This window comes from Melampsora larici-populina (assembly GCF_000204055.1).
Source record: "Melampsora larici-populina 98AG31 unplaced genomic scaffold MELLAscaffold_5, whole genome shotgun sequence".
Classification (NCBI taxonomy): Eukaryota; Fungi; Basidiomycota; class Pucciniomycetes; order Pucciniales; family Melampsoraceae; genus Melampsora; species Melampsora laricis-populina.
Window position 1 is genome coordinate 1,399,090 of NW_006768769.1, and position 22,458 is coordinate 1,421,547.

Here is a 22,458-nt window from a genome sequence, read left to right on the forward strand (position 1 = left end):
GAGATGATGCTATTCAATGATCCCAACCTTTGCTCCAGCAAGCCTTAGGGTCCAATAACAGCAAATCACTCACCTTCCAAGAGCTCTCTGAAACATTTGCAGTGGAATTCTTTGACTCTGATAGAAAGCAATGTGTGGAAAAGACTTTACGGGCCTTGAAGCAAACAAATTCAGTGGCCAAGTATACCATCCAGTTTAATCAACTTGTGCCTACCTCTGGTTGGGAACTTCTGATTCCATGTGTGAAACAGGATGGGTAATTTGGGATCCATAATTTACATACAGAGCTGCTCAGCTCTTGGCTCATCTGGATGAGTAATATGTAATATCTGCTGTAATTTTTTTCCGTTTGACAAAAGCATTCCAAAAATTGACTACATACATTGACTCATAGTTTGGGTGTGATTCCATTAACTAAAATTCATGTAACACCCTTTCTGTTACTGTCAATTGGATTCCAGAGTATTGCCTGAGTAGCTATGGGAGTATATGTAGCTGTTGAAAACTTGTCAGCTGAAGGTTGAGACTGACTGAGTGAGTTGTGTGGGCTGTGTTACATTGATTCATTCATAAACCTTAATGAATATTTTTCCAGTGTTGAATTGAAGGATCCTATGAAAAAAGAACCTCACTTGAAATTTCACAAGATTCATTTTTTTGGAATGCCTTTTGAAATACATGCTTCCATTCAGACACCAAATGATGAAGTACTGATCTAAACCATATTAGGTGAAATCAAAATCTGTACCTCTTGACTCCATTTGTTTCTTAAGTCAATCAAAGGTTGAACAGATCGAGTGATTTACAATAGGTCATTTATATAGATATAATATAACATACATATATATTGTAATTCTTTTTGTCATGGATAGAAAATCAAGGGGTAAATTTAAGATGGCTAAGAAAAGTTGAAAATAAATCAAATGATATAAAGGTTTAATTGATGAACCCATATACGAAAACACAAGGTTGCTTTTTGCAAAAAGGGTATAGAGACCTTCTTATATATAGAGTTACTAAATGCAGAAAAGTGATTTTTAGACAAACAAATGTGTTTCATTATGATCCACTTTATCTAAATCAATTTCAACTAGGGTAGGTACCAAATCATCAGAACGTTCTAAATTGATAATGTGAGCGAGTTAACGAAAATTGCGAGTAAAAAAAATTCAGAGGAAGAAAAGACATTTGAGTCAGTTTTGGAGTCAGAAAAAACTCAAAAATTTGATTTTTGACTTACCTTCGTCAGATGAGACAGAAGTAGAATTGATGGTCTCATTAGCTTCATCGACATCGTCTAGTTCGACGTCCGTTTCTACGGATGCAGATTCATTTGTTGAAGAAGGAGAAGATGAATTGTTTGGGTTCGCAATCTCTGGAAGGTCCGTCGAATTTGTCTGATCCTCTTTTGTTATTTCTTCAGCAACCTCTTCAGGTTTGGCCTCGGTTGCCGTATTTGAAACTGGCGAAGTTTGTTCGGAAACCTCATGATCAGTTGAAGTAGTTTGATTTTCTTCGGTCTTTTCTTCTGCAGATGGTTCTGGTTTAGCGTCGGATGTAGTATTAGAAGATTGTGAAGATTGTTCTACGTGCTCCTGGTCAGTTGAAATAGCCTTGTTTTTCCCGCTCTTCTCATCATCGGAATTTTCAGGGCTAGTGGTGGTGGTGGCTGTTGTGTTCAAATCCGGGGAAGTTTGTTGAGACACCTCTTGATCAGTGGAACTCGCCTTGTTTGCTTCGGACTTTCCGTCAGCGGATTCTTCGGAAGTAGCGGTAGTTGTTGTATTTGCAACTTGCGAAGATTGTTCGGAATCTTGACTGCCAGTCGAGTCATTCTTGTTCTCTTCCGTCTTTGACTCTATGGATTTTTCAGGGCTAGCAGTGGTGCTCTTATCCAAAGCTCGAGAAGGTTGTTGGGAAGCCTCTTGATCAGTTGAATCAGTGCCTGAATTATTATTCTCTTCTATGTTTGTATCGTTTGATTGTTCAGTTTCGGCGTTCGAGTTCGCATCTATCACTTTTGAGGGCCCCTCTGGAACTTCACTATTATTGATCTCTTTCTGTTCCGATGGGGTCTCAGGAACTCTAACGACGCTTTCATTCGAAATACTGGTCCTGGTGAACTGCGAAGCTCTAGCACTAGACGATGGATCCGAAACTTGTGACGGGGGCTCGGGAACAACATCGCCAGTCGAGGAAGCATTGTTCCCTGAATTATTCTCATCTGTCCCTTGCACAGATTCATCAGTTGTTTCTGTATCGGAAACTTGGGGTGGCCTTTCTAGAATGACATCTAGAATGACATCGCTTGTCGGGGGGATATTTTGGCTTGTGCTACTCTCTTTTGGTCCTTCTGTAGTACCATTGTTGGTTATTGTATCGGAAACTGGTGGGCTTTCTGGAACGCCATTATCATTCGTAGAAGTCACATCGTCCGCATTTTTGCTTTCGACGACTTGTTCAGCATCCTTGGCGGGCGGTGACGTTTTGGTGATATCACTTTCATTTGGCATATCATGTTTCTCTGTTTCTTCTTTGTTTTCGGTTGGTCTAAAAGACTTGGATTTCTTACTTGAGCCTTGTGGCGGGGTTCCAGAACCATCAATATCAGTCGAGGGAACTTGTTTTTCTGTGTCTGTGTTGTTTGTCCCGGCTTGGCTAGTTGCATTTTGGATTGCCGCATCTGGAGCTGTTGTTGGTGGTTTGGAAACCTCAGTTCCATTTGAGATAGATTTGTTGCCCGTGTTCTCCTGAGCGGTTTCTTGTATAGTTTTAGTATCCGACGTCGTGTTTGATCTTACCGAGGGACTTTCGCCTGGTGAGGTTAGGTCAGAGGATTGAATTGCAACGGATGGACGAGAGGTACGGTATGAAAGTGAAATTGAAAAGACATGGGCGGATCAGTCTTAGTAGGAGACTAGATATGTTTGGTATTGAAGAACTTCAAACAATTCATTCTCTTACCACTTTGATTTTGCAAGGAGCCAGGAGATGTGTCTTCAATTTTACTAGCTCCGTCACTTTTCGAGTCTGAGGAACAAAAAAAAATCATAGATATATACTCAGAATCTCGTGAAGAAGTTAGAGATGAATAAGAGAGTTTGAATTGAAAAATACCGTTGTTAGCACTGGATGTAGTGTTCGTGGGTTGGTCATTCGTGGCGGGTATCGACGCAGCCGCTACAGGAGGTGGTTGTTCTTGAGATGTCACGTTTGATGGATCTTCAGAGGGTTTTGGACCCTTCTTATCTGATGTATCAGTACTCTGTTCGCCATTACTTGTTTTACATTGATCAACGCAGGTATCTTGTGATGAATCACTTTGATGTTCTGGTGGACAAGCAGGAATCACAGAATCATGAAATTATAGTCAGAATTTCGTAATGAAATTATGATAAATAGGTTCAGATGGAGCTAGATTTGGTAAGTACCGTTGTTACCGCTGGATGAAGAGTTCGTGGGTTGCGTATCCGTGAGTGGCACCGCAGCCTCCGCATTAGGCAATCCGTCTTGGGGATTTTGAGATGATGATGTATCATTTGAGGATCCTCCTGGAGTGGGTGATGCTGGGACATCTGTGATAGGTACCCGGTCGGTTTGTTAATGAAGCTATATGTCTCTTTCATCAAAAGATAGAAGTCACCTTTACTTGTATCAGCTGGAACTGGATCTGCAACCGCATTTGAATTCTGGTCTGTGAGAAAACACATTGTTCATATCGAACTGTCAGCTTTATGAATATATGTGATTTATGCATTTGACCTACCAGTTGCAGTTGAATCAGTCGTTTGAGTTGATCCATCTGTGGGTTTGTCTTCATCGTTTTCAAGGAACAGAGAATTGGTAGGCCAAATTAACAAACAATGTTAAGGCGATGGGTTGCATAATATCGAGATAAAATAGATTTACCATTGCTTTTATCCTTTTTGTCACCTAAAAATCAATATTTGAATATGTCAAATCAGAATCTCGTGTCAAACAAATTTTTGATCGCTTAACGAAGATTTGCACATTATTCCAAAACTTACCAGATTTGTTGTCCTCTAAATTCGGAAATTCACAGGTAGGACAACGAGAACATTAGCTCTGAGACACGGTTTGAGCCAGATTCCCAATTACTTACTCTCTTTCTTCTTTTTCTTCTTCTTCTTCTTTTTCTTCTTCTTTTTCTTTTTCTTTTTCTTCTTTTCCTTCTTTTTCTTCCTCTTAGTTTTATTTTTCTTCTTATCGGGCTTTGAGCTTCCATCGTTGCCAGGTTTGGAGTTATCTGTAGATTTCTCATCCAGAGTGGGTTCACCAATGGGTGAAGTGTTATCCAAGTTTGTGACTATACCGATCACAGAAAAACTTTTAATCAGTTTCTAGCTCTTGCGGAAGTTGATGCGTCAAGAAACACTTCCATACCATCTGGCGTAGTCGATGAGAGGTCCTGTAAACTTTGTGATATTGATTGTGACTCATCTGCTGTTACTCCTGGAGTGCCTGATGTTGGGGCGTCTGTGATGAGCATCGGGTTTGTTAGTAAAGCCAGATCTCCTTTTCACCAATAAGTGGAAGTAACTCTTGCCTGGAACTGTGACTGTTTCTGAATTCGTATTTTTGCCTTGGGGTACATTTATGATTCATATGAAATTGTCAACTTCTTCATTGTATGTGATTTGCAGATTTGACCTACCAGTTGCACTTGAACCGTCTCCTTGAGTTGTGCCGCCAGTAGATTGATTTTGATTTCCTTTATCCAAAAAGAAATCGGTAGGAAAATTCGATTCATATTAATATTGAAGCGATCAAAATAGGGGCGGATTTCACTTTTGACGGAAGTGAGCTTTACCTTCGCCTTTACCGTTTTTGTCGCCTGAAAACCAAATTTTAAACATGTTAGATTGCGACATCATCAGAACCTCATTTTTTATAGGAGTTATTAATCCTTAGAGACAATTTCCACATTTGTCTGACACTTACCAGATTTGTTCTCCTCTAAATTCAGAAAGTTATTCACAAGAAGGAGAATATAACATCAGGTTTGCAACAAGTTATTTGAGCCAGATCTCCGACTACTTACTACCCTTTTTCTTTTTCTTTTCAGACGTTGGACCTCCATTGTTTCCTGAATTAGATACATCAGAAGGAGTCTGGCTTGAAGCCCCTGTAAGATCTGAGCCTGGTAGAGCCTGAACGTCTGTATTTTGTTCAACATTCTGAAGCTCTGAAACTGGTGGAGTTGTTTGAATTTCAGAGCCTGGAATTGGATCTTGTAAATGTAATTAATGGGTTCGGTAGTTTGAAAAATAGCATTAGGTTTGAGACAAGCGATTTTAGCCAGATCTACAACTACTTACTCTTTTTTGTATTTTTATTCTTCTTTTTATTTTTCTTCTTTTTATTTTTCTTCTTTTTCTTCTTTTTCTTTTTCTTCTTCTTTTTCTTCTTTTTCTTCTTTTTCTTTTTGGACTTTGAACCTCCATTGTTCCCTAAATTGGATTGATCAGCAGGAGGCTGGGTTGACATCTCTGTAGGATCTGAGTCTGGTAAAGGTGCCTGAATTTCTGAATCTTGTGGAATATTCTGAAGTTCTGAAACTGGTGGAAGTAGACTTTGAGAGCCTGCACGTTGAGATTCACAAGTTGGTATTTTACAAACAAAAGAAATGATCAGGATTGAAGCTCATTGAAGCCATATCGGACATTTCATCCCGCTCAACATTGAATCACTCACTATTTTTGTCTTGTTTCATTTTCATTTTCTTATCCTTTGATTTTCGCTTGATGAGACGATGGCTTTGAATGTTCTCCATAGAGTCGACTTGATTTGAAGCACGTTGGTTATTGGAGGAAGGCGATAAGATATTATTGAGGGGTTTCTTCTGCTGACACAGAACCCATGTTAGGGCGCCGGTCATGGAATACGAAAAAAATGCAAGACTTGGTACGCACGTTGTAAAGTGAAGAATGAGCGTTAAACAAGGCAGTATTTTTCTCAAGAGGTAGAGACGAGAACGGAGACCTGTTGGTGTCATGATGTTCTTCTGAGTCCGCGAAATTTTTCAGCGTGGAAGTGTACGTATCGTAATGAAATCCTGGAAATTCTGAGCAAATCATGGAGAACCCCAGGAGGATGAAAGTCCATTTCGAGCGTAGGACTCGTTGTAGGCTTGATGCAGTCATTGAAAGAGTCTCAAATAATTATTTCTTAAGAATCAGGCCCTCGCTACCTCCCAAGGGGTAGTTTGGCTGATTCGTGGATGTAATCCGCGTATATCGAGGAAAATAGAAAATAATAAAATAATAAAAGCAAACTAATGCGATCCACTGTTGTTGTTTAATAAGGCATTGACTTTTGTCAAGCTTCCTGGTGCTCCGGTCACGCAGGTTCAAGAGAGTGATGAATGTTCTTAAGAAAGCCGAAGACGAGGAAATAAAAGTACACGTTTTTTTGTCAAATGGTAAATTGGATCGCAATCAAACTTATGGCATCAAGGTTTGAAGTAACTGTTAAATACACCCTTGATGTTTCTGATATCTCTGATCAAGGTGAAGTTTTACCGTTTAATTGATTCGTTCATCGATCATGATATTTCCTTCCATGAGAATCTTGATCGTCAGTCGTCACGCATACATCATTGAGATCTCCAACATCTTTTGACTACCGATTCACCCGCTATGAGGGTGATCAAGAAAAATTGATTAATAATCGTTTTGCTATGTATGTCACCATTTCGATTTAAACAATTGAAAGAATTCACATACATATCTCCTCATCGTCACCATCTTGACGATATCACAATCGATTGCGGTGTTTGGATACAGAGGTTGGCTCCATCCAATAATAGCTTTTGAAGCGGGACGAACCGATCAAAAAGGTTGCGTAACGATGCTCGGTAAATCTCAATCGACGCTTAGACATTATTTGATCCGAAAGATCAGTCAGCCATGCTACGAGGTGAAAGTCAATCCTGACAGACCTGAACTCGAGATCCCGCTGGAAAGCGCCTGTGGAGGACGGAAAAGGTCGGATTTTGGCCAAATTTGGACCTAGGTCAGTGACGCAAAAGATCAATTCTGTTTTCTGGCAAGGATAAGGAGGCTCAGGTCAAGCAATTTTGCTTCTTCGACCGTCAAAGAGAAATCCTTATAAGTGGTCGAGGGAGGGACTTACAGCTAAAGTCACGCTTTTTAACTCACAACAGCACGATTTTTGGTGTTTTTTGCTTTATCGCTCATTATGAGGGTTCTAGACCTCATCAAATTTGGCTTCCAGCCGCAAGGATCTTCATTTGCGCCTCGGACAGATCTTTGTGTGTTTTTAGCATCCGTTGTATTCATTGAGCTCACTCGTGAGAAGAGTTGTAAAAAGTTGTAGCTGGAGCACCTAACTTCATACAGGACCCCTAAAGCATGCAGATGTCTGCAAAAACAAGGTGTTCAAGAATTACAATAGCAGCAAATCTATCCACAATGAAGATCTTAAACCAGCACCAGGAGACCCACAAGATGTCAAGGAAGCTGTGTGCGGCTGGAAGCAAGATTTCATGAGGTGTGGAAGTTGAACCCTCATAATGGGCAAAGACCAAAAAGGCCAACAATTTTGATGTTGTGAGTTGAAAACCATGACATTATACTGTAGTCCCTCCCTTGACTATTTGGGTGGGGGGAGGTGGGGGTACTTTGATAAGTTTAATGAAATCAGGACTTCTCCAACAATGTCTTGAATCTTCATGAGCAGCATATACACAGACTTACAGTGATGAAAAAACCCAAATGACTATAAAAAACAAGACAACCAACATGAGGTGAAAAGCAAAGCAGTGTCAAGACTGTAAAAAGCAGACACCCACAAAAGAAAACAAGGTACAAAGACAAAACATTGTAACCAAATGGATCCCAATACACTAAGGATGGACTCACAAGTTGGAATGGGAATTTCTTGTGAGCAAATCTCTTAAAAAAAGTACTTCAGGAGCAGTGAGTCAAGATTCAAGTCTTGAAAGCAACTCAAATAACAGCTTTGATGTACCTGATGGTCTTGAAGACTTTGAAGCTGCTGTCATTCCTGTCAGTGTCAGTATGAATGATCAGGTAGAAGGTCTTCTTGACCCTAATGTTGGTCAAAGACTTTGAAGCTGCTGTCTTTCCTGTCAGTGTCAGTATGAATGATCAGGTAGAAGGTCCTCTTGACTCTAACATTGGAATAGACAATGGTTACATCAATACCATGCTTGATTTAGTCTGACTTTGAAAACAGACAAACTCCTGTGGATGAGCCCCAAACTCAAGATGTCATTGTTCTTGATTGTCCTTCAAAGTCATGGTACCTTGAAGATATCTTTTGAATGATCTGATAATTTTCTTTCTTTACATACACTGTAATAACAAGACTATCTCTACTCAAAGCAAGTTTGTAAAGTCCCACTTGATGTCCAACTGTGTCCAAGCATCTATAAAAGCCTCAATTTCTGTCTTTGAAAAGAATTTTTCTATTTTACTACACTTTTTTCTCAACAGGTGCACCCCCCGCTCCCCCTACTATTTGGGTGTGTCTCAGCTGACAGTTTTTGCGCCTGGCATTCCAAAAAACACACCCACCGCCTGACCCCCAATTTGAATCAATAGACAGTTCAGCTACTTGACTCTGTGTGATCCAAGGAAGCCACAGATGTTTTACAGGTGAATAAAATTACATCACATGTATGGAAGATATCTGTGAGCTACTAGCTTCTTTTAGGCTAGTGGGTCACAAAAAACAAGGTTGAGAATAGTTAACAAACTTTACTACTTGAGTAAAACTCAATGTATTTTAAATGAAGTTAAAAGGAAGTAGTGTGATAAAATCAACACTGACTTCAACTAATCGACCTCTTAAAAGAGGATGTATTGTCCTTATCCAGAGTTTAAGATAAGACTTTGGGGGCTTCTATCCGGATTAATGACAACTGGAGCCCAGTTTTGTGGCCAAGCATCTCACTCTAAACTAAAGTTGTTGATGAAGGAAAGATATCACCTTATGATATCTTGAAGTGCTTTAAAATCTGAACACAGAGATCCTTAATCTCTTTAAACAGTGTCCACTAAAAATTCACCAGACATCAGATGAGCTCTCTGTCAAGCAGATGTCCAGAATTTGTGCAGAATTTGTCCTACAAAATGTGTAATAACTCAGTCTCCCTGCAGCAACGTTCAGGATCAGCCACAATTAACTGGTTGGGAATCACTCCAGCGTGGGCTGAACATCCCTGAGCTGTTGAGATACAGTATTGAGAATTTGAGTTGTTGAGATATGGCTGGAAATTTGGAGGAAGCTTCACATGACCTTCATATCCTTTAATAATATTTTTGCTCCTTGCTGACTCCAACTGGCTTGGGTCAGTGTGGGACTTAGATATGAGTTTTTCTCTTCCTTTCATGATATCAAAAGATAACTTTACACATATAGCTATCCTTACACAATAACATTAAACTCAAGGTGATAATAGTGGTGACAATGACTATGATGATGATGATGAAATAAGTGATGACATTGATAGTGCTGATGTTGAAAATGAAACCACCAAATTATTGAAAGAATTAAAAAATATGAAGAGAAGGAGCAATTGGTAATTTCAGCACTACTTGTTTACATTCAATTGATCATCATCATCATCTTTCCCTCAGCAGGAACAAGAAAATGCCATATGGAGTGATACAGAAACTTCAGCCACAATGGTAAATCCACTACTCACACTGAAAGCAGCTCTCAATGTGAATGGAAACACTTACCTACCAACTTGATGTCCATATGAACTGCAAGGTTCTCTGTCAAAAAATGATGAGATGGTGATGTGATCTTCAAGAATCAAGCGCAAGACATAAATGAGAAACCTAAGAAAGAATTTGTCAATGATTTCTCCAGAAAAGAGATGAGATTTTTCAAGTTGGTGTCATTTCTCCTCTTTGTATCTTCTGTTGCCTTAACTGATTAACAAGGAACCCAGGAAATTTGTTGCCTAATCAAGTGTCTAAGATTCAGCAGCTTTGTTCCATGAGCTGTGCCAAGTCTAATCAATGCTCATGAGAACTATACTTTTGGCAGGAATCCCCCTTGCACAACCAAAATCATTCACATCCAGTTTGAAGTGCTTTTCATGGAAAAGTGATCTGAAACTCCTGGAAGCTGATTCACAGAAAAAATTCAACCATCCTACTTGTCCTGGTCACACAATAGAGTAGTGTTGGTGCCTGTTGTATGGATCATGTAAGATGAGTTAGATCTTGATGGTGATCTCATCAATTATACTCTTTGGTATGCACATTTTGAATATGTACACTGCTATGTCTTGCACCAGCAGATTATTGGTGTCACTCCACATGGTTGTGTGAAAAGGGGATGTGTGCAGGTAGAGAATATACCCAGTGTCTGCCAAATCCATTTGCTTGTGTCAAGCATAAGCCACAACTGAAAGGTGATGGGCTCTTGATATGAGGAGGCTACCAAGCATTGGGACTTTCTTTGGAACTTTGATAGGATTGATCAATGTAAAGTTAAACTGATGTGTGCAGCTGCTGTTGGGCAACTTGTGCCTCAAACAGCTGCCCCCTGTTGTAGTCCTGAGGTAAAGGTTTCACCAGCCTTTCTGGGGTCATTTGATCTGATCAGGGTGGTTTATTTTTATGGAAAACACAAACATTTTATACACTTGACACACTTTCAACCTCACCGGGTGTCTGGCGCATTTGTGATGGACACTGTGTTGATGACTCAAGGAATACTATAAAGGAATAACTTCCTGGCAAAATCAATGAATTATTCAAAAGAACTCCAACAAATAACAAACACTGCAAATAAAATGTGTTTATCTGAGGTGACAAATGATCACATTTAATGGACAAAATAATCAAAAGTGCATTAATTCTGCATTAATTCTGCATTAGGGGTTCTCAAAGTAGACCCGGTTTGTAAAAACCTGGTTGACCCAGTTGACTTTTTGGCTGTGATCTGTCAAAAAAAGTCAACTCAATACACAAGGTTACTGCCAAAAAGCAACCGGGTCAACTAGGTTTTCTTAAAACCGGGCCAACTTTGAGAACCCCTATTGTTAATCAATTTGAGCATTAAATGCAATCATTGTCCACCTTGGAGAAACACATTATCAACTCCAACAAATAACAAATAGGTTTATAGAGTAGAGAAAGATGCAGTGCCTAGTAAATGAGGGCAAGGAATCAGATTATTTATTTGATGAAGTTAGTTGTGATTTTGTTGAAAGTAAGGATGACAATGATTTTGATAGTGGGTGGGAGATTTCTTTATATGCTCAAAACAATGAAAATTCTACAAGCACAACTTGTGGCTCAGTTACATACATAATATTTCATTGTATACAATAATACATGAATATTCATTGACTATATTTTTTACACATGTGTAACTGATGTGGTACAACTTTCTCTCTGATGGTGGGACTGAGGCTGGCTTGACTGTGGGTGTAAGCACCTAGCATTTTTGAACATTAATGCTGATCCAGGCAACAGTGGATTCCAGCACGTGCAAATTTTTAGGCTTGCTGAGCAAAGATTTGGTGCAGAGACCCTTTGAACCTCAGTGTGACAGGGGTCTTTAAACATGCAGGTTGTCAGTACTCGAGAGCTTACACTTAGAAGCCCCAAGAGCACTTCAAAATAGACTACACGGTGAACTAATACTTCTTCACACAGTTGTAAATAAAACCCTTATTTATTATATCATCATTAAAAAATACCCTTTACATTTCATGTACAATATATTTTAAATTAACCTAGTATGGAAGATTCATAAAATACCATAAGAACTCATATAATAAAAGAACCACAACTTAGAGGTCTAGTATCAAAGACCCATCCAGGAAATAAAATACAAGAAATTACTAGAACACTCTGAGAAGAATAAGAACGGATTAGATAAAACAAGCTAAGAAACGAAGGAATAGAAGTTACTTACGAGCCAAGAGCAGTAAGGACAAATTACGTAAAATCATATGAGTAATAAGTTCAAATAAATTCACAAGAGTCGAAAAACTCGTATACAAACTTATACGTAAATGGAGTAAAAGAAACTTACTGAATGGAATCAACTACAGAGTGAAGATCACCAAGGACTCTAAAAGATCCAACAGTTCTCAAACCACGAAAGGTTTCAGTCATGATAAAGCTCGAAAAGAACACTAAGGAAACTAATCAACCAAGGAAAAGAACTCTCCACGAAGTCCGAGGGATGATATTCTTACTACGGACGACATTAAGATAAGGATTCAGGTTAATAACCATCTACGTCGTTAACCGAAGGCTTGGCCAATTAGTTGGGAAAGGTATAAAACCTCAACCCTTTTGCCCTCAGGAAAGAGAGGCATCGCATTTTACCGTTATAAAAGTTTCTAACAAGAAATCGTCAGTGTTCCTTAAAATCTTCTGAATCCATTAGCAGTCTTGAAATCCCAATCATCTAGCACTACTTCCCTTAGAAACTAGTACTGATATTCTCGATTAACCGCTGCTTGTCCTATTCTTTCAATCCCCGAACCCTGATTCTCCTTAGAAATTTAAAACATCGTAAAATAAACGTAACCACCCTCTCACTTTCTCGTGAAATATCTTCAGCGCGGTCAACTCCCTTTAATCGTTGTTACTCCATAGGCTGCTAATTAGTTCTCGACCCAGTTAATAACTATTAGACCGGCTCAGTAGGGTCCTCACCTCTGAATATTATTCCCCAGAATTTACTTCATCTTGCCTTAATCCGTAAGTGAACCTCTACTTCGTCAATACTACCGTTCTTGCAACTCATAGTTGTACGAGATCCCTGTATTATCTTTGGATTTTCAGGCTAATCTGAGCTGCAAGCTCCAGAGAAAAAACCCAGGTTTAGGAGTCACGCTCCCACTGCTGTTCAACTAACAGTAAGCCTGTGCTCTTCCTAGAAGAATCAGTTTTATTTTCGAGAAATATACTCATTGATAATTTACCCGTCTTTAATTACTTAGCACCATGTCAATATCCTTGTAGCACGTTGACTTGCACACACGGAGAGTTTCAAAACAAATTTGAAAGTCTTTTGGTCAGATTTTGACTGAGATTGTTCTTGAGAACCCTTTGTGGACAATGATTTAGTTCTGGGATTCACAGAATCCTTTGTCATCAGCTGGGGTCAACTGACTGCCAACATCCCAGTTTATAAAGGAAAGATGTGTCTGTTGTAAAACCTCTTCAATAGGTCTGTCAAGTGTCTAAGGAAACTAATTTGTGTGTGCACGTCGATGTGCTACAAGGATACAAACACGGTGTAGGTAACTCTAGAATCTACCATCCCACGTACCCAGCGGGATTCCAGTCAGGTCTTCAGACAGCGTAAGTCTAGATTATTTAGCTGTCAAAGTAATAGCCACCCTGACACAGGTTCAAAAAGGGAAAAAGTGATCTGTCAAAAAATCTTCACAGAGGAGAGAGAATAAGAGGATGAGGATGAGAGTCAATGAGTGGATCCAGAATGAGTGATTTCTTGACGGAGGGAAGAAACCACACTGTGCACTGTAAACATCATTCAACTTCCCCAATTTGGCAGAGGAAAATGATTAATAGTACAGTTTTTCATAAAAGAATCTAATACTGCACACCTGGGCCATTTCACCCACACTACATATGTGCAGCAAGCTAAGTCAATAGTTGTCTATCATGTACATACAGGTCTGCTCAGTTTTTTGCCCATCAGAATAAATAAATCACATGTTATACCACATGTAACTTTTTCGACTTTGAAATTTTTTTCCCAAAAATTCACTACATATAATTCTGTAGCTGCTCAGGCAATATTGTTGAAGCTATGTCTTAGTAACAGAAAGTGTGTTACATGCAGTTGAGTTGATGAGATCACACCAAAACATTGAGTCAGTGTATGTAGTCAATCTTTTGGAAGCTTTTTTCAATCTGAAAGAAGTTACAGCATGTATTACATATGAATAACTTGTCCTGATGAGCAGATAACTGAGCAGAACTGTATGTACATGATAACCACATATTCACTGAGCCTGCTACACATATGTAGTGTGGGTGTTATGGCTCAGGTGTGGAGTGATAGACCATTTTATGACAAATCATACTCCCAATCATTTTTCCCTGCCCACTTGGGGAACCCGAATAATGTCTGCAGTGGTGGACCTTCTCAAAATTGTGAACTTAGGGAGCATCTGATGATTACTCATCCAGGACTCTACACCACGGGAGGGTCTTGACCGTCTGAGGTCGGGGGACCCCGGCCGTCTGAGGGTGGCCGTCACCCCCGCGCGCAACGACAGCCTTTGGGTAGACCTCAGTTTGGCGGATTTGCAACCGCCTTTGGGAACCGTAACCATTCGGCCAAAAGTCAGACTTTGAGTCAGATTGGGCCAGACCATAGGCCGCCCACCATGGTTCCGCCGGGCCAAAAAAAAAACCAATGGTAAGCAAAGACGCCATGCAGACGTCTTTGCTTCCCATCGGTCTAGATGCAAAATGAGATATTGGGACCGTTGGTGTCATGTGGCAAACAAGCTTAAGCTGCCATGAGAGCTTTTATTCACTCCGGAGGGAGAGAGGTTACGGAACAACAAATTTGATTATATCTGTTTTAGGGATAAACATATTGGGAGCACACAAAGCTACAAATAAGTAAGTATTCTAAAATCGCTGATCATCATCATTTTGGTTATCAATGAGGTTGTCCTCGTCCACAACAATGGCAGCGGTGACTTCGTCATCGTGAGGCAACCGAAACAACACGTTAGCTGAGATGTCCTGAAATCGGGTCTGCCCATCAAACACGGTACGGTCGGCCTGATAAATCAGGGTATAAAACCTGAAGAAGAGAAAGCGCTCAGAACAGTGTTCATAGAAGCATAGTCAAGGGCCAAAGGAACTTACGAGAGAGTATACTCCCGCCCAAGGGAACGGAGATCGTGCAGCTTCTGGTCCACAGCGGCCCAAATAGAGCTTGAACCCCTTCCAATCTGAAATATACGAACGGCTTCGCGACGCTGCAATAGATGGGAAAGGAAGAAAGGAATCATCTCACGTGGCAAATGAGTGACATGCAAAGACAACCGCGGCATTCAAAGTGACTCACAAGATAAGCGATTCGGCAACGAGTGACTGAGTCAGTATCGGCCCAAACTGACTCTACGTCAGAGTTGTCGCCCGCGCGTCCCAACTTAACGGCAATCTAGATGGGGACACATCAGGAAAAATACATCCTGTTGTAGAAGCAGACGCAGAGATAACTGACCCGATGCACCAAAACTTTAAGGGTGGGAACAGCTCCATGGACTACATCCCCGTTCTTTGGATCATATATGCCGGTTAAGAGCTGTGGGAGCGTATCAGTTTGGCCTACCGCTTTGCATATAAAGGAACAAAACTTACCAAATTATGAAGCTTCTTGCGCACATGTTTAGCAACATTTTTAATCTCGGTATTGTAAACTTTCGTGCCGCGAACGTCTGCCACACCATTAATGGTATGCGGGAGATGTTGTCTGATGCTGTCCAATTGTCTAACACCGGACTAGATAGAACGTAGTAACATAAGGAACAGAAAAGGACAAACCAGAGAAGAAAGTGGTGGACTCACCTTGATGCGATTGAAGAGCGAATTGGCCAGCCATACACGGTCAGGGGATTCCAAGGCGGTGTAGGACTCAATGACAGGCATGGTGATAAACCTATGCGCTTGATGGCTGATGGCCCCCTGTTGACTCGGGCGATTAGCTGGTCCTTTATTAGGAAAAACATAAGAAACACTACATACCCTCAGTTCGGTCGAGCAGGCCCAAGTATGAGCAACATTGCGGCCAACTGGCCCATCAGCTGTTTGGGCAGCATCGTTAGGTCGAAGATTTGGGGTGGATTGAACCAACTCAGTGAGTTGGTTCAGGTGTTGGGTAATCCCATCCACTTTATCGGAGAGATTTTCAGTGAGACTTTCAATTTTGTCGGAAAGTTGTTGAGTGATACCTTCCACCGTGTCAGTGAGTCTTGAAAGGTTCTCAGATAACCGGGAAATATCAAACATGATTTTGACTTGGCCAACAGTGACGGCCATGTGTTTGTAGGAATCATGTACCTGATCAAAGATGGTCAGTGAGCGATTGGAAAGCTGATGATTTTAAGGTGACAAACCTCAGAGTTGCCACGGGCATACTCTTGATGCACTTCGTCAAGACCAGCTTTGGTGACCATTTCTCCGAATAGGTTCAATTCGGTTGGCCCTAAAGTTCTAGTGGAACTTGGTTCTTCATCACCGTCGGCCATTCAGCTGTCTTGGCCGCCTGGCGAAAGCGAACGATTGTTGCGTGAGGCAGGCCCCCGTTGCAAAGCTGAAGATCAGGTGGGTGGCGAGTTAGACAATGAAAGATCAAGGAGGATAATGATGAATTTAAGGCCAATGGGGTTTGGGGTTGAAAGGTCATTGCAAAAACCGTCCCAACCTTGATTGCCTCGTAATGACCCAAAGTTGTTAAGGTCCCGCAGGGAAGTCGTTTGGGCTAGACCCCGAGTTCCCTCAAGTCCCGCTTGCATACCGCTGGGTTCGGGGGTGTTGAGGGTGCCTGAGGAAGATGGAAACCGCGCGAGAGAAAGCGTGCGAGATCAGGAACGGTGTAACATCGGAGAAGATTGACAAGGGGATAACAAGCTGAAGAACGATGTAAGGAGGCCGGGAGGGGCATTTGGAGGGGAGTTCGCAAAGACCCACCAAGGCTTCTCATTTGAAATGATGCCATTTGAGGATGTGTGAGTTATGAAAGGTTGAAGAGGAAAAATTTCGCAAGGAACAGTTGTTCAATATAATGGGAGTTAAAAAACTGGAGTGTTCAGGGGGATGACTTTGAAGAAAATTTCCGACAGTGGAAAGTGAGGCTCACTTTATACCGCGACCGCCGGGGGTTTGCTTCAATCTCAACCAATGGCCAGCTGCATCGTCAAGGACAACAACATGTTCTGGCTCAGGCGGTGGCTGATCGCCCTTCATTCCTTCACGTCAGTTGATTGCGAACTCACGATGGGCCTCACTCAACATTGAAACCAAACAAATGGGAATGGACCATTCCCAAAAGGAAATGATTTCGAACGCCTGCTGTTGGTCGGTCGGGGACGCAAAAACGGCGCCTCTGAAGCGAAGACAAGCCCCATCCCAAACCGGTTAGGTTAGCACGCCCGTTGTTTGTCGGTCGCCAAAAATGGACACTCACGACTTTGATGAAATGAGATTCGTGAGGGGCCCAGGCGTATTCGATGGACATTGTTGAGCGGTTAGTCCGCTTGTATCTCAATGCCAACATGAGAAGTGGGGATGAGGCTGCTGAGCCAAAAGAGATCGCGAGCGGACGTTCGAGGTGTCGAATTGCCAAACCTCGCCGGAATCTCTCTTCCGAAACAGATTCACCTTACTTGTTCCTTTTGCCAGCACATCCTCAGATCTCTATTCCACAAAACCGTTTTTGTAAAATGCCTTTTGAAAGTGATGTGCTGTCCGCCGTTGAAAGCGCTCAAAAATCAGAGTTCGAGGGGGTCAAATCCATATTTAGAAAATACGACAGACTTCCAGACCTTTTGGACGTGGTGGACAAGTTGGAATTGGATGGCCACAATTGGGAAGACTGGTTGAACACCACCGACTATGCGATTGAAATGGTCACGGGCGTGAAGGGTTATTTAATCGAAGAAAGACCCGAAATCTCCACAGCATTGGGGCTGGTGATAGAGAGATGTGCTTTTGGCATTGTGCGGCTTACTATCCACGAGGATCACGAACAGGCCGTCGCAAACTGTGTCACTGCGCACTCACTCAAGGTGCGACTCCACTGGCATTTGGAGTTATAATGTAAGTGTTTAACGCTATTATCAGATTTATATTTCAAACTGATAATAGCGACCGGCCAGCCTGCGCGTGAGGGCGCTATGCATACGAGCATGTCGCCTTGGCCTTGGAGAAGGTCAAACGTTCTGGTGATTCTCGTTTCTTAGGCCGGACGTTGATTCAATTCGGTCACATGGCGCTTCAGTTGACAACATTGCCTTTTTTTCAACATCGGCTCATATTTGCATTTTCGGTCAATTCGCCATTCACATCAAAATTAGGAAGGGCTGCATTACGGTCTGGATAGTACAAGGGACTAAAGTTGGTTGTGGGAAATGGCTCTTCTTGTATTCTTTGTCAACAACATACACCACATAGATCCACATTCATACCATTGACTAGGATATATCGAGGAAACATGTCTTTAATTCGGATAATATTTTCTTTCTTGCATTTTCCCTGCACGTCCACTTGCACTTCCGATTCCGCAAACTCCAAAGGGTATCAGGCCTTGGCCCCTTTGGGGCCCCCAAGTGGTCGCATTAGAAGAGGCAGTCATGGTTGACTGCGTGAGAATCAAGCTTGAGAAGCATCTGGGCCCTTTTTATGCTGCTTCTGGGGTCGGGGGGTATCGTGCCAAACTTGGACGCCGTGGGCAATTGTTTCATTCCATTGACAAGGTGTGACCCACGTCAGATGCAAATCCGCAAGTTTCCGATGAACCTCACTGGAATATTGCAACGTGGAGTTTAAGATGTAAGAATTGGTTGGTTTATGAGTGAGTCCAGGAACCGCTATGTCACAGATTTTGCGCTCGATCTTTTTGGTGAAAGCCATTTTGATGGCACACTCTGCCTCGTGGCAATTATGCTGGAAGTTGAGCACGGTGGCCACCTCCTGAGTCAATAATTTCCCTGCAATGAGTACAAACTTCACTGTCCATGTAGAATAGCAACATTGTCGTGACATACCTTGACGCTGCGCGCGAATTGGTGTTCAGTTTTGATGAACTCACACATTCCGTAAAAGGCGACCACCCGGCCTTTGTTGCATTGAGCTAAAACCAGGACGGTTTTGACTGCGGCTTCGCCGTCTACCTTCCAGATAGAATGCACCTGGGCCACACTCGATCCATTCTGGAGCTACAGAAGGACATTTTTCAGTGGGCTTGCTGAGCTCACACAGCGTCGGTGACTCACCATGACAAAGTCCAGAGGGCGCACCACCTGGCCTTTTGGAAGGGTCACATTTTCCACACAAACAAACGTCCGACCGGGGTCCAATTGAGGGAGACAACGTGGTGGGATACCTGCGTTGGCCTTTGGTCCTGCAAGTTTGTCGAACGCAGTGAGGACGGGAGACTTTGGCAGGCCCGGAGGAAATCCACTTACGTCCATACTTGTGAATTTTTTTGACCTTTGGGGACTCGTTGAGTCCCATAGCCTGTTGCAGTTCCGGAACCGTAGAGAATAGAGCCTTTACATCAGGCCCTGCGGTGACCCGAGCTTGGAGTTCCTTGTCCCAGAAAGAAGACCCTGAAATCAGCAGGCGCAACAACACTTCGGTATTGAAGGTGTTAGCGATGTCCCGGCTTGGGCTCTGTTTGTTGGAGTGCACGGAGGCGTCGCGTAGATTGCCGTTGTAAGACTCCATCTTCTGCGTAGCAAAAAGTGACGCAGGGCCAAAACGACGAATCGAATCTTGAAGGTGAAGTAACATGTGGAATTTAGGTTTGTTGACCCACTGTGCCGTAAAGTTAATAAGTTGATGGAGGAATGAATCGATGTGATCATCTAACTCTCGGAGGTAGATATTCATATTAGAGATCTCCGTTTGGAATACGAAGGAGCTCAGAAGACACAAACTAATCCAGAGGTGACGTTCCTCTTTGCTCATATGATGAAAGAGGACAAACGGAACGGTTTGCAGAACACTCCGGAAATCCTTACCAACCAAACTTTGGTAGTATTGAATCATTGTGTTTGGCTGGATTGGCGGGATGTCCAGACCACGTGTGCTAACGGTTCGCCATCTTCCGGAAATGTCGTTGTATTTTTTTGTGCCAGGCTTCATAGGGGCCAGTTTCTTCATGAGGGCGCGGAATAAATACTTTGCAATTCCCAACAGTACCACATGAAGCACCTCAACTGGGGTGTCCTTATGACCGTCGAAACCTGGAAAAATATAGTGTGTATTGATCAACTGAAATAGGGGTTTTGGATAGAATGTATTCTATCTCGGACGGACCTTTGAGTCTGAGCATGGGGTTGAACAACTTGAGGCCCAACTTGTCGTTCAAATCTTTGTAAAGGATTTCCACATCGCCGGCAGGCAATGTGTCGTGGGCCACTTGAATTTTTTTCTGGAAGTATTCATTCATCGGATCTCGGAGGCCGTATACTTTGGCCTTCTCGTCAATGAGAGATTTCGTGTTTCGACGTTGTGCCAACTTCCAAAGCTCTTGCGTGCGTAAGAGAGTCACATTCCAATCTCGGGCTGGCAATTTGACCTAGCTCCCAACTTTAGGCAAAACGCTGATATAACAATTTTCGTAGAAAATCATTGTTGTACATACCTTACATCCATGTTTGTTGAGCCCCACAAAGTCCCTCACAAACTTTTCTTGTTCCTTATCCAGCTTTTGATCTACTCGTAACTCACACATACGACAAGGTGTTAATGTGTTTGCTGGGTTCGTGGTGTTGCAAATCTCGGCGTGCATCGGGGAATCGCCGAGGTGACAAAGCGCCATCACCATCACGAGGACCTCTGCTCCAAGGGCTTCGTCGTAGGCAACAAATCCGTGTTCGCTGTATTCGCTGGCCGCCGTAGCCATCGGGAACAACATGGATCAACTATGGTGGGAAAGCAGAAGATGACTTTGACAAGGACTCACTTCAGATCATCCACCACTCGGTCAAACAAATCCAGGGTGGTCGCGCTATTCGAAGTGGCCAAAAAGTGGATATTATAATCTTGATTTGTCCATTGGGGGGCCAATCCGGACAGAGTAAAGAATATACTCATGTGATGATTCCACTTCTTCGACACATTACCGGATGTATCGTCGGAATATAACGTAAGCGGCACATGTCGTATGACTTTGCCTGCGGCCTTCACTCGCCATGGGTTTTGAATCGGTTGCGTAACAACACCAACTCCTTGGTGTTCTTTGCAGGACCGAGGGCAACAAGATATATATAAATGCCGTGCAAGGTATGATTCATGAAAGATTGGGATACGTACGATACATATGGGAACCACACAAATCACTCAGGACGTCACCATCATCCAGGACAATGTCCTTCCAGGGGGAAGCAAACTCTTCAACATCGCAGGTGTAGAATCCTTCCGAGTGGAAACCGGGTTCCTGTGGTATGACGACTTTGAGACGGTTTGGGTCGGTGATATCTTTTTGAATCCGCGCCGGAAGGCACTTGGCTTGAACCTTGTCTTTGTATTGGAAGAAAAACGCGGGAACTACGAGCTGGCCGGAGCGGAGCTTGACCGGTTCATAAATATAGAAATGGTGATTATTGGAAACAACCATCTGGACTCGGAGGTCTAGGGAAAAACCCTCGCGCCACTTTTGAGATTGAGACAGGCGGTTGATTTTCCCGTCGTGAGGTAGCTCGGGAATAAATTGCAGTTGTGAGCTGACAATGGGATTGGCTAACTCCTGAGACACGGCCTGTTCAATACGTGTGAAACCAAGCAAACACAGAAAATCTCGCTGAAATGACATACATTGCTGACTATGGCCTTCACACTCATTCCAAAAAGGGGGGTGCCAGAGGGGCTCGTACTCTCAGCCAGATCCAGGCCAAGTCTGGCCTTCAAGCGTTTGCAAAGGTCCCTCAGAGTGCCCCAATGAGGCAGAATGACACCACATATGCGGAGGATAGATCGTATTCGCTGGTACTGAGTGCGTGACAGAAGGTGCCTGGTCGAACCTATGATGAGCAATCCAGCCACTTGCTGGTAGATCAGACACGGGCGTAAGGCGGAGTCAGTTCCATTTTGATAAGGCGTATGTGGCACATGTTCATATTCACCTCTTTATTTTTGAAGGGATGCCACGAGATAGCATCTTGGGCTCTAGCGCCGGTTCGGTCAGCCTGAGGTGCGTCGTCGTCGCGCTCGGAATTCTCATCATCTACATCCTCCGGGTCCTGGGCTAGTGCATCGATGGCTTCGCCTAGGCGGTTGAAATCGATATCGGAGTCATCCGAGTTGACGGTTTCATCTGACATACCAAAGGCTTCTAGCGTTCGAAGATAGGAAAGAGGAGAAGGTGGGCTATCGCGGGTGTCTGAAGGTTCAGCATCGACGTGCCCTTCGTCCATGGGCGCCTCAAGAAGTGTATTGGGCTCTGTCGGTGCTTGTGCTTCGTACCCGGCAAGGAATTCTTCTTCTTCCTGTTGCCGCGCTATAAAGGCGGCAACGTTCCGGCGGTGGGCAGGTGTTTTGATGTGAAATTCGTAACCAGACATGGCACGGCTGCCACATGGAATGCATCGATATCGAGGGTTTGAGGGCTCAGTGGTAATGTCCTCAATAGCTGGAATGTGGGTCAGTGTGCATTGTGTATGTCCAGATGCAAGGTGGAATACTGACTGGAGTCCAT

At 42.7% G+C, this 22,458-nt stretch overlaps 6 protein-coding genes across 6 annotated transcripts; 1 reads left to right on the plus strand and 5 right to left on the minus strand.

Moving 5' to 3' along the window:
* Positions 1-2,906: 2,906 nt before the first annotated feature.
* MELLADRAFT_60284 (uncharacterized protein) lies at positions 2,907-4,510 on the minus strand (the record flags this gene model as incomplete). Its single annotated transcript, XM_007406138.1, has 10 exons — positions 2,907-2,917; positions 2,965-3,030; positions 3,118-3,330; positions 3,432-3,575; positions 3,644-3,694; positions 3,767-3,802; positions 3,910-3,933; positions 4,029-4,043; positions 4,124-4,327; positions 4,405-4,510. 10 exons carry the CDS (start codon positions 4,508-4,510, stop codon positions 2,907-2,909), a joined length of 870 nt encoding a protein of 289 aa, XP_007406200.1.
* Positions 4,511-4,805: 295 nt separating this feature from the next.
* On the minus strand, positions 4,806-6,164 carry MELLADRAFT_60285 (uncharacterized protein; the record flags this gene model as incomplete). The annotated part of the gene is made up of 6 exons (XM_007406137.1): positions 4,806-4,855; positions 4,963-4,977; positions 5,063-5,239; positions 5,340-5,603; positions 5,716-5,866; positions 5,934-6,164. The coding sequence occupies 6 exons, from the start codon at positions 6,162-6,164 to the stop codon at positions 4,806-4,808; spliced, it is 888 nt and encodes a 295-aa protein (XP_007406199.1).
* An 8,493-nt stretch (positions 6,165-14,657) lies between these two features.
* On the minus strand, positions 14,658-17,003 carry MELLADRAFT_93536 (uncharacterized protein; the record flags this gene model as incomplete). The annotated part of the gene is made up of 10 exons (XM_007406136.1): positions 14,658-14,835; positions 14,901-15,013; positions 15,103-15,198; positions 15,262-15,342; positions 15,399-15,539; positions 15,606-16,097; positions 16,154-16,266; positions 16,462-16,581; positions 16,728-16,735; positions 16,897-17,003. The coding sequence occupies 10 exons, from the start codon at positions 17,001-17,003 to the stop codon at positions 14,658-14,660; spliced, it is 1,449 nt and encodes a 482-aa protein (XP_007406198.1).
* Positions 17,004-17,311: 308 nt separating this feature from the next.
* Positions 17,312-17,984, plus strand: MELLADRAFT_103171 (uncharacterized protein; the record flags this gene model as incomplete). Its single annotated transcript, XM_007405935.1, has 2 exons — positions 17,312-17,824; positions 17,904-17,984. The coding sequence occupies 2 exons, from the start codon at positions 17,312-17,314 to the stop codon at positions 17,982-17,984; spliced, it is 594 nt and encodes a 197-aa protein (XP_007405997.1).
* A 2,698-nt stretch (positions 17,985-20,682) lies between these two features.
* Positions 20,683-21,084, minus strand: MELLADRAFT_93537 (uncharacterized protein; the record flags this gene model as incomplete). Its single annotated transcript, XM_007406135.1, has 3 exons — positions 20,683-20,686; positions 20,728-20,992; positions 21,078-21,084. The coding sequence occupies 3 exons, from the start codon at positions 21,082-21,084 to the stop codon at positions 20,683-20,685; spliced, it is 276 nt and encodes a 91-aa protein (XP_007406197.1).
* A 733-nt stretch (positions 21,085-21,817) lies between these two features.
* On the minus strand, positions 21,818-22,458 carry MELLADRAFT_93538 (uncharacterized protein; the record flags this gene model as incomplete). Its single annotated transcript, XM_007406134.1, has 2 exons — positions 21,818-22,392; positions 22,449-22,458. The coding sequence occupies 2 exons, from the start codon at positions 22,456-22,458 to the stop codon at positions 21,818-21,820; spliced, it is 585 nt and encodes a 194-aa protein (XP_007406196.1).